This window comes from Mytilus edulis, chromosome 5, assembly GCF_963676685.1.
Source record: "Mytilus edulis chromosome 5, xbMytEdul2.2, whole genome shotgun sequence".
Classification (NCBI taxonomy): Eukaryota; Metazoa; Mollusca; class Bivalvia; order Mytilida; family Mytilidae; genus Mytilus; species Mytilus edulis.
The window spans coordinates 52,970,306-52,982,686 of NC_092348.1; the positions used below are offsets into that span (position 1 = coordinate 52,970,306).

At 31.4% G+C, this 12,381-nt stretch overlaps 1 protein-coding gene across 8 annotated transcripts in view; it reads left to right on the top strand.

Annotated features, from left to right (window-relative positions):
• LOC139523921 (uncharacterized) overlaps nt 1-11,474 on the top strand; it is an 84,664-nt gene extending 73,190 nt beyond the window's left edge. For all 8 annotated transcript variants that reach the window (XM_071318329.1, XM_071318325.1, XM_071318327.1 and 5 more), the window contains one exon: nt 8,363-11,474. Coding sequence is in view for 4 of the 8 variants with exons in the window: in XM_071318325.1 (XP_071174426.1) it covers nt 8,363-8,391 (29 nt within the window). In the remaining 4 variants the exon portion in view is untranslated. The remainder of the gene's footprint in view (nt 1-8,362) is intronic.
• Nucleotides 11,475-12,381: the final 907 nt, after the last annotated feature.

A 12,381-nucleotide genomic window follows, 5' to 3' on the forward strand; every position in this document is an offset into this window, starting at 1 on the left:
GACCCAAATAAGCATTTTTCTTGGTTTTCGCACCATAACGTTAGTATAAGTAAATAGAAATCTATGAAATTTAAACACAAGGTTTATGACCATAAAAGGAAGTTGGTATTGATTTTGGGAGTTTTGGTCCCATCAGAATAAGGGGCCTAAAGGGTCCAAAATTAAACTTAGTTTGATTTTGACAAAAAATGAATCAGTTAGATTCTTTGATATGCTGAATCTAAAAATGTACTTAGATTCTTGATTATTGGCCCAGTTTTCAAGTTGGTCCAAATCGGGGTCCAAAATTAAACTTTGTTTGATTTCATCAAAAGTTGAATAAATGGGGTTCTTTGATATACCAAATCTAACTGTGTATGTAGATTCTTCATTTTTGGTCCTGTTTTCAAATTGGTCTACACTAAAGTCCAAAGGGTCCAAAATTAAACTTAGTCTGATTTTAACAAAAATTGAAATCTTGGGGTTCTTTGATATGCTGAATCCAAAAATGTACTTAGATTTTTTATTATGGGCCCAGTTTTCAAGTTGGTCCAAATCAGGATCTAAAATTATTATATTAAGTATTGTGCAATAGCAAGTCTTTTCAATTGCACAGTATTGCGCAATGGCAAGAAATATCTAATTGCACAATATTGTGAAATAGCAAATTTTTTTTTAATTAGTTATCTTTCTTTGTCCAGAATAGTAAGCAAGAAATATCTAATTGCAAAATATTGTGCAATAGCAAGATTTTTTTTTAATTGGAGTTATCTTTCTTTGTCCAGAATCAACTTAAATCTTTGTTATATACAATATACAATGTATATTCACTTTTTACTACCAACTGATAAATTAAAATAATCTTTACCATTCAGTGATAACAAGCAGTTTTTTTACATCTTAATATTTTATGATGTATTTAAATGAGTAGTTATTTTTGCAAACTCCATTAGAAATTTTAATTGTGATTAGTTTTGGAATAAGGGAAAGGGGGTTGTGATTAAAAAAATTGGGTTCAATTTTTCTCATTTGAAATTTCATAAATAAAAAAGAAAATTTCTTCAAACATTTTTTTGAGAGGATTAATATTCAACAGCATAGTGAATTGCTCTAAGAGAAAACAAAAATTTTAAGTTCATTAGAACACATTCATTCTGTGTCAGAAACCTATGATGTGTCAACTATTTAATCACAATCCAAATTTAGAGCTGAATCCAGCTTGAATGTTGTGTCCATACTTGCCCCAACCGTTCAGGGTTCAACCTCTGCGGTCGTATAAAGCTACGCCCTGCGGAGCATCTGGTTTTGTGTATTTTTAACTTCAGTTATTAATCTTATTATGAGTCATGCTAATGAAAATTCTTTTGAAAAATAGTTATAGTGGTTGACCAAAGAATAATTTCCAAATACTTCTGGAACTAATTTTTTTATGAATTTTAATATTTATTTTACATGATGACAGATAAAAATGTAATAGACGAAGCTATGTCTTCGCTTTCTTTAATATAAATTTAGCTTCCTAAATAACCAGTTTTAACACCAAATATTTGGCAAGTCAGAAGAATCCTAACTTTCAAGGTTATAAAAAAAGATGAAGACAAAAAAAGACACCTCTTAATGCTGGATTTTTTCTTAGTGTTGAAGACCTTTGGCTGTTTTCTGCTCTTTGGTCTGTTTCTCTGACGCATTACCCATTTCCATTCTAGATTTTACTTGCTGGTTTTGGCTAAACCAATTCTACCTTTATATGTCCATAAGTTTCCACTGTGGAGAATGTTTTTCCATGGATTTTCAGGTTCATACCTCCTGTTAATTAAGGTGGTCAAGGAAATGTACTTTGTAAAAAGACTAGTTTGTTAGGGGTTGTATGATCCACCTTCATTTATGTTTCATTGGCTTTGTATTGAAAAAGTATCTGAATCAGTTTATATTCGAGATTTTGAACATAAGGCTATTTTCTGCAAATTCAGAATACAGTAACTATGCCTCTAATGACCCCTTGAATTGAAATAGAAATATTGTCACCTGAAACTTTTCCTGTGCATCATGAAGTCCAATATTGAATGGTTTCTTTGACTGTGCTGAATTGTATGAATACATAGCCAGATCCAGTCAGATTGTGGATGTTAAGCTCTATGTAAAAAAAAAAAATCTTGCATCTGTAAGCTTTAGCAGGCACTCCCACCTATTGCAAGGATTATTTCTTCCCTTATCTAACATGCCCTCTTGTCAGTGACTGTCACGATTCCCTGCCCCTCATTCATGTTACTAAATTGCAGCGCAATCCAATTTGATACCCATAATGATCCTGAATATATTTGCTGCTTCGGAAATCATGTTTTAAGGTACAATATTACAAGATTGTAGAAAGAGTATATGTAAGATAAACGCCTGATTGAATTCCTGGTAAAGGTTGTTGCCCCTCTCCAGCACTCCACTTCTTCCCCTGGTTAAAACTGACTGCCATGAAATAGCCAATAATACTGAAAGTGGCAGTAAACATTAATCAATCAATCAACCAGTCTAGATTGAAGCAAAGCATCTGTCACCAAGGTCCACTCGAGAGCACTGTTAGATAAGGGGGAGCTAACTCGTATGTGCTGGAACCAAGGGACAGGGGGTCAGTCTATCGCTAGACTTAATGTTCTGATAGGCATAGCTAAAACGCAAGGAAGGTTTTCATAATTTAATTACTGTAACAATTTAAACGAATGATGATAACAAATCAATAAGTAAACAATTCCAAATAATAATAGTAATCTAATTAAAGTACAAAGTATCAATTCAAAATATCAATTTCCAAAGTAAAAACTATTTCTCCTTAAAATGTAAAATATAAAATAAATGCCAAAATTACTAAATCATAAAATATACTTAATCTCAAATTCAAAATGTAAAGTCTTAAAATAAAAGATTCTTAAAAGTATTTCCAAAGTTAAATTATGAGTCCGAGATAAATTTTGTCTCACACTACACAGTCAACTGGTAGACTGGTAGACAGTCTTATAGGTCCAGTATAATGACATGAGTAGTGTGAGGTTACGCTTCCGAAACACTGACTGTTTAAATATTCACTTAAAATAAAAGGTGAGTCAAAAATACATTTTTGTCTAAACACTACAAAGTCAACTGGGAGACTGATCGACAGTCCTACAGACCCAGTACAATAGACTTTAGTGGTGAAAGGTTAGGTTTCCGAAAGGTGACTGATTTTCCTAAATTTCACAACGATATTTATACTAAAATCTAAAATAAATTAATATGTCTCGACACGTAAATATTACTCTCATTAACAAAAAAAATAGACATTAATTAACAAAGCCTAATCCTATAATGTTTTGATAAAAACTTTGATAAAAACATAAACTTTCCAAGTGACATATGCTAATTACAATTAGTCTTTAATCAAACTGTGACATATCGAGTACTTGCCACAGCATAGGTAAAATCAATTAAACAAATTAATTAAAATATTACAAAATACAAACATAAAATTTTCTTTCTTAAAATAAAACATAATTTTTATCCAAAATAACACTAACACAAATTTAAGCCAAATAACACACCATGACACATCTTTAAATTTTTCCTTTAATCATCTTTACTGATTAAAATCTTTACTAAATATATATAAATATACAATTAAACTCTGCCTAGGATATATTTTTTTCTAGTGCAGACAAACTAAAATGGAAGTATTGTCATCCTGTATTTAGAAGACTTCAGGAATCCATTCTATTTATGTAACGTCAATTGTATTTTTTAGAATGTGTCATAAAGAGCTTCAGTGATGTTGTTTTAATCGCCTGCTGTGTTGTAAAGTTTAATTATCAAGATATCTAATCACTTTCACAGCTTTCCACATATCTCCCAGAAATCAATAGCCTTGTTTTAAGCTTATGATGGCTGATGATAAAGAAATGTTAATCTGTTAATGATAATTAATGACATTGAATCAGCAGGAATTTGGACTAAAGGGAAATCCAGACCCCAAATAAGACAAGTTTAATCAGAAATAATTTCTAAAATAACTTTGGCATGCATTTCTGTTATTTTTTTTTTTATCAAGTAAGCTAGTTTATTAGTACTGATATATGTGCAATGATTGATGTGTGAAAACTTTTTACACTTGTATCAAGGGAAGTAAGTAATTGCCAGTTTGCATGATGTACACTGCAGAACAGTTTGTCACTATTTTAAGCATTTTGGACACAATCTGCTGTATAATTTTCATATGACCTGGCAATATCATGTATATGTCCCCACAGCACTGGAGGGGCAATGAAGTGTTATCATTGATTGTCAGTCTTGTCTGTTACACATATGTTCCAAAATTAGTTTCCATTCTCTAACTTTTCAGTTCTTGTAAGCGGTCTCACATGTACAGTTCTTGCCAGATTTTTATGAAACTTGTATAATATATGTTTATTTCAGCAATGTCTTGAATGAGTTGGGAAGTCAGTGCTCACCTTTTTTTTTTAAAGAGATACCCCTTGGAAACATTACTAATATGGAAAATTGCATCTTTAGTGCTCTCATGTGTACAACTCATAGACAGTTTTTATGAAACTTATATTATAAGTTTATATCAGCAATATCTTAGACAAGTTTGATATCAGTGTTGATCAATTATTTTTAAAAGAGTTATTTGCCCCTTGAAAATATTTGATTTTATGGAATAATGTGATATTTAAGCACTTACATGTGTACAATTCTTAACAGAATTTAATGTAACTCATGTCATAGTTTATTATTAGCAATGTCTTTGACACTTTAAAAAATTAGTGCTCATCAAATTTTTATATTGGTATGACGTTGGCGTTGTTGTCGTTGTCTGAAGACATTTGGTTTTCGCACTCTAACTTTAGTATAAGTAAATAGAAATCTATGAAATTTAAACACAAGGTTTATGACCATAAAAGGAAGGTTGGGATTGATTTTGGGAGTTTTGTCCCAACAGTTTAGGAATTAGGGGCCAAAAAGGGCCCAAATAAGCATTTTTCTTGGTTTTCGCACAAAAACTTTAGTATAAGTAAATAGAAATCTATGAAATTTTAACATAAGGTTTATGACCACAAAAGGAAGGTTGGGATTGATTTTGGGAGTTTTGGTCCCAACAGTTTAGGAATTAGGGGCCAACAAAAAGGTCCCAAATAAGCATTTTTCTTGGTTTTTGCACAATAACTTTAGTATAAGTAAATAGATATCCAGGAAATTTTAACACAAGGTTTATGACCACAAAAGAAAGGTTTTTGTCGATTTTGGGAGTATTGGTCCCTACAGTTTAGGAATTAGGGACCAAAAGGGTCCAAAATTAAACTTTGTTTGATTTCATCAAAAAATGAATTATTGGGGTTCTTTGATAAGCCAAATCTAACCATGTATTTAGATTCTTAATTTTTGGTCCTGTTTTCAAATGGGTCTATATTAAGGTCCAAAGGGTCCAAAATTAAACTTAGTTTGATTTTAACAAAAATTGAATTCTTTGGGTTCTTTGATATGCTGAATCTAAATATGTACTTAGATTTTTGATTATGGGCCCAGTTTTCAAGTTGGTCCAAATCGGGGTCCAAAGGAGTAGGTCCGGTAAGGGCCGATTTCGGCCTCAATTTTCAAGTTCATCTAAAGAAAGATTTTAGACACTTTCTAAACACTTAAGTGTCTATTTCAATTGATCCAATTAGTTAATGGGGAAGATTTTAACTTAATAAGTCATTGAAAACGCCCTGATTCAAGCTTAAATATGAAAAATCTATCAAATATGCCAAAAATCGTCACTTTTCAGATGATTTTTGTCAAAAATGAAAGTGGCCGCATCCGTGTTCATCCTCAACCTTTATATATATTATGTATTATCATCAAATACAACTTACATTTCAATATTATGAATGAACACGAATGCGGCCACTTTCATTTCAGACAGAAACCGTCTAAAATTTAACTAAAATGCTACAATTGTGAAGATTTCAGTAATTTAGCATGACTTTATGATGCTAGTACCCGATATATGTGCATTGTTTTGTCAAAAACAGCCCATATTTATGTAGCAGAAGCATTCTACTTTGCAATAAATATCTAAACGATTACATTTTCACAATTTTCTAAAACTGCTATATTTTGAGGCCAAAAAGGGGTCTTACTGAACCTACTCCTTTAAACTTTGTTTGATTTCAACAAAAATTGAATATATGGGTATCTTTAATATGCTGAATCTTACCATGTATTTAGATTTTTAATATTTGGGCCTGGTTATCAAATTGGTCCAAATTGAGGTCTTAAGGGTCTTAAATTGAACATTATTTGATTTCATCAAAAATTGAATTCTTGGGGTTCTATGATATGCTGAATCTAACCATGTATTTAGATTTTGGATATTGGACCATAATAGGTAAATGTCCAATTTAAAATTTTTAAGTTTAAGTTCTTAGACCACATTCATTCTGTGTCAGAAACCTATGTTGTGTCAACTACTTAATCACAATCCAAATTCAGAGCTGTATCAAGCTTAAATGTTGTGTCCATACTTGCCCCAACTGTTCAGGGGTCAACCTCTGCGGTCGTATAAAGCTGTGCCCTGTGGAGCATCTGGTTTTAAAGAGTAATGTGGTAGGTAGGTAGGTATAAATTGTGCCAGAAATGTCCTTTGAAATACATACTCTTATGTGTTATCTTTTAAGAAAAACACTCCAATGAATAAGATAAACAGATACATTTTGTACATGTAATCAGCTTTTCAGCAAGTTGACACAATATGAGCATTTACAGATCTTTTATCGCTTACAAAAAGCTACATTTCTGAATCAGGGATGATACTTGACATTATCTACATTATAGAAAGTGATAATCTCTTACAACATAAGCACTATGACAGAAGTACAAGTGGCTTAGGTATCTTGGTAGTTGGTGACCTCAACAGATCACAAAAATTCATCATAGCATATTATTATTAATTTGTTTAGAGTTGAAGAATTTCTGTCTAATGTATTTCAAGAAATGAATTTAAACTTGAAGAATTACTGGTTAATGTATTTTTAGGTATGAATTTAAACTGCATCAAACTTTCAGTCCAACAGTCTAACAGTCAGAAAAGGAATTTGAAAATGTTTTGTCAGGGGTTAAGTTCCAGGTCCAGTAAAAGTAGATTTAGGTCCATATGATTTCAATGGTGAAAAATGTAGTAAATGTCGAGTCTATATAATTTTAACTGAGTGATTTCTATAATGCACTTATATGGTCCCTGTTTCCAGATAAAATTTTAAAATAGAAAGTATTCACCAATATCACTATAAATAGAGGGGGTAGGAGGGGTCCTGATCCTGAAATCCCGGGCTTAAAAACACCAGATCCCGAAATCCCGGGCTTAAAAACACGAAATCCTGAGGTCCCGAAATTCGAGAAAAAAAAATTCCCTGATGCAGCAAGGATCAATCCCGAAATCCCGAGCTTAAAACCACCCGATCCCGAAGTCCTGATAAAGGTCCTATCCCTCCTCATAAATCTAGAACAGTGACTTGATAGGAAATTTTTTTGTTGACAATAAACACAAATAACCAAAAAAAATGATTTTCAACAAAAATTCAATGATTTCAAGTCAATTTAATGATTTGTAATTGACCCAAAACAATTTAAGGTTGTATAGTGTTATGATGTCATCCAGCTTCACCTGCATCTAAAGACAATTGGTTTCCAGAAAATAACTTTATTAAAAGTGTAAAGATCTCTATTAAAATGTACCACAAAGTTTCATACTTTTCATATTTTGATGGACGTTACATAAATGAACCTTAGTGGTGGTATTGGTAATAAAGATACTTGTATAAAATTAGACATCACTAGAACCAGAACTTTCTTTAGTATACAATGAAATGGGATGGCATGATACAGGCACATTTCATAAAATCAAAACTGTATGAATTCAAAGATACTTTCCAGCATTGCCTGCATATCCCTTCAAAAACAATTTATGGAAACCATTACAAGTTTTTTTGACAGTTATGGAATATCTGTTTGACAGCTGATGACTGATATGTTCCAACCTTACTCATTATCCCAAATTTGACCTACTGAATTTAACTTATCTTTGAGTTTGTACTATCATTAGCAACATAATGGATGCCGCATGTGGAGTACCTGAGACACCCCTGTTTTTGGTTGGGTTTGTATTGGTATTATTTTGTTTTATATGGTATGTTTTGTATACTGTATTTAGTCTTGTGGTCTTCATTGTTTTATCCATGGCATTGTCAGTTTAAAATCATCTTTACAAATTTGAATTTGAAGGTACCTTTGGTATCCTTAGCCTATCTTCTAATTTTAGTAATATTAATTAATAAAATAATGTCTGAGCCAATTTAATGATAATTTGCCTCCCTTTTATTTTCAGGTGTTACCTCAAAGGACAGATCCACTTGAAACCTCAGCAAGAGTGCAACCCTGAACATTTTTACTCCCTAAAAAAAAATGCTGGATTATTTTGAATGTCTGCTTACTTTTCAATGATATGTTGTATATATACTATTCTACTTGTAATTGAAAAAACTTGCCTTGCAGGTATTGTGCTTGAGCTTAAGTATATCTATGTGGATGTTACATGTTCTAAAAAGTGCTGTGGATTTTTCATTTTCTAGGGTACTAATAATCAAGGATTTTGGGTATTTTGTGGAAACTTAATTATCTAGTTTCCTGAGTAAACAGAATATTAAGCAATTATTGTATTTTGCTTCATATTTAAATTTGTGGTTCACCTGAATCCACAAAATCCATGAAAATGAGTTAAACCAATGAATATTATAAATCCACAGAATTTGCTAATATTGTACTGTTGCTTATGAAATCTATGTGTTGTCACTTTGTCCCTGTTACAGATGATAATAATGTTGAGTTTATTGTAATTGTACCTTGATGTTTTGTAATTGCCCTTGCTTTGATTGGAATGTTTTTCTTATGAACTTACAATGACCAGTGATGTTTTTTTTTCTGGTTTTACAAATACCGGTGTATTGCATGTATTATAACCCAGTACTAAAATCATTTTATATTGTCTCAAACGCTGATTATTTGTATTTTTAAGTTAATGATATGATGTCATAATTATGTCCACCCTGTAGCTTAGGGGACATTATTTTTTTTACCCTGTCCGTCTGTACCTCTGTACAGATGTCCGTCAGTATGTCCCAAAGTTGTTTTCCATTCTCTTATTTTAGTTTGACCTGACCAAATGTTATTACTCATAAACAATGCTTATTACCACAAAATATTGATCAAGATTGCATTGTGGTTGGCCACTTTAACCTTCCTAAAGATATACTCCTTTAGAAATGGAAAAAATGCTGAATTTTTTCTTTGTTCTTTAACTTTAGTTTGCCTCAACCAAATGTTATGAAACCTATACACAATGCTTTTTACCACAAAATAAAGATTAACTTTGTCACATTAACTGTTCCAGAGTAATCCCTCGTTTACATTTCCCGCCTTTTTCAAAACTTACATTATGTTTATAAATGAAATACATGTATATGGCACTGCATATTAAGCAATCAAAAATCAACCAATCAATTATTTTTCCATATATTTAAAACACCATGTATTTTGAGAGGATGTATTGTATATCATAATTTTTTGAGGTATTATACAAGTTTTCTGTGCATAATAGTTAGCATAATAAAGTCTCTTTAGAACTGATCTAACGCATATACTATTTTTAATTTTTAGTATTTTTAAACATTATAGATTGTAGTTTTGAATTATTAACTTGTTATTGGCATTTGGAATTCGATTGTCCAAAATATATAAATGATGGTAGCTTCTTTTTAGTTTGCTTCCATATGCATCATATGTAAAATTGAATAAGGCTTATTGCCCTGTTAACATTGATTATCTTGATAATTGTATTAATTCGTTATAAGCTCACCTTGCCTAAATTGAGTTTATAGGAAATAGTAAATATCTTAGATGTTACCTTATTTCATATTCAATTGCTTTTTTTGCTTTTTGGTGCTTTTTTTAATGACTGTGATATTAACTAACTAGTCTTCATTGTCAGCAATTTTTTTGTTGCAAAAGTAGTATTTTAAATAATGTATGTTGATTTAAATGTTGCAGGTCATTTACAAGTTGTTGCTTCAAATTGTTATATCCATTGTTAAATATATTTTGTAATGATTAATCAATTTTTAAACTTGATTGCTCTAATATTTTGTATTCCATGTTGTTATAAAAGCATAGTATGGATCACTATGTGAGTGTTTAAAAAGAGTTAATCTCATGGTAGATAGCTAGATCAACACAACTTTTTATGCCCCAACTACGATAGGAGAAGGGCGTTATGTTTTCTGGTCTGTGTGTCCATTTGTTCCTTCATCCATCCATCTGTTTGTTCATTCATTCTTTTGTTCGTCTGTCTGTCCTGCTTCAGGTTAAATTTTTGGTCAAGGTAGTTTTTGATGAAGTTGAAGTCCAGTCGACTTAAAACTTAGTGCACAAATTCCCTATGATATGATCTTTCTAGTATTCATGCCAAATTAGAGTTTTTACCCTAATTTCACAGTCCACTGAACATAGAAAATGATAGTGTAAGTGGGGCACCTGTGTACTATGGACACATTCTTGTTTTAGGTTTTTTGTTATAAAGCCAATAAATGTTATATATTATAAATAGGCCATAAAACTAATTATCCATTGTTACTATAATAATTTACAGTTTGAGGAAAGCATGGTTTAAATTCAAAACAATCTTTTACAATATTTATGGAAACAGCCTAGTTACTTTTTATCAAAATAAACTTTGTTATGATTGGGCTGATATTAAATGCGTAGCCATATTTTAATCTCCTAGATTGTGAAGAAATTGACAGCAAGAATACATTTCACTTCACCTGGACACACAACCTAGAGTTGACCAATTTTAGTTCTAAATGATGTATGCTTAGCATGGAAGCAAAAAATACCAATTTGAATGTTGCTTTTATTCATCAAAGGATGTAACCCACAAACCACCAGTACTTACAAAATACATTATAGAGCTAGACATCACAAGTATTTTGGCATTGTTTGAAATTTGCTTTCTCAAATATGGTCATTTGTTAATAGAGCCAAGAACATCAAATATGTTTATAAATTCTAAATCAGTAGATCATGGTTTTTTATGCCCCACCTACGATAGTAGAGGGGTATTATGTTTGCTGGCCTGTGGGTCCGTTCGTCTGTCTGTCCCGCTTCAGGTTAAAGTTTTTGGTCAAGGTAGTTTTTGATGAAGTTGAAGTCCAATCAACGTGAAAGTTACACCTGTTCCCTATTATATGATCTTTCTCATTCAAATGCCAAATTAGAGTTTTACCCCAATTTTATGGTCCACTAAATATAGAAAATGATAGTTGGCATCCGTGTACTATGGACACATTCTTGTTTTTTGTTCTTGTATTATGTTACAGATCTCTTTTATATTATTGCCATTGTACATTATAGCAGCCTGTAATAAAGCATATAAAAACTGCAAAGTTGTTATTTTTGTCATTCATATATGAGGTACTGTAAGTAATTAGACATTTACAAAGCCTATAATTATAAAAGTCTTCTCCCATAACAAATTGGAACAAATAGACAACAAATGTACAAATGACTTACAAACCAGAAGTCAATTCACTAATAACTAATTCAGATGAACTTAGATATTTGAATTATTTAATCTTAAAAAATTTGTCATACCTTAATCGATGATCAATATAATTGTGCTTCCCCAAATGCCTATGTATACATCTGCTTAGTTGATCTGTAATTTATATGTTGCAGCTTTGAGACATGAATGTGTTGGAGACATTATCACACTGTACAAAGGAAAACTGTCTAAGAGAGGGAAACACACCAGTTATAACATGGTTAAAGTTTAAAAAAAAAAAAAAACTTTCTTAAACTACTGTTGTTTTGCAACAAAATTGGACAGAAGTTTGTTTATGATAAAAAGCTAGTATCTAGAAGGAATTTTTGTCAAAATTTATTTCCTGTTTTTCGGTATATTACTTATAAATGGATTTAGTTTTTCTTCCAGTTAACGTTTATACATACAGTTTGCAGTTAAAGTTTTTATGCCCCACCTACAATAGTAGAGGGGCATTATGTTTTCTGGTCTGTGGCTCCTTTCGTTCGTTCGTCCGTTCGTTCGTTCGTCCTGCTTCAGGTTAAAGTTTTTGGTCAAGGTAGTTTTTGATGAAGCTGAAGTCCAATCAACTTATAACTTGGTACACTTGTTGCTTATGATATGATATTTCTAATTTTAAAGCCAAATTATACTTTTGACCCCAATTTTACGGTCCATTGGACATAGAAAATGAAAGAGGGAGTATCAGGTTTAAGTTTTTGGTCAAGGTAGTTTTTGATGAAGCTGAAGTCCAATCAACTTGAAACTTA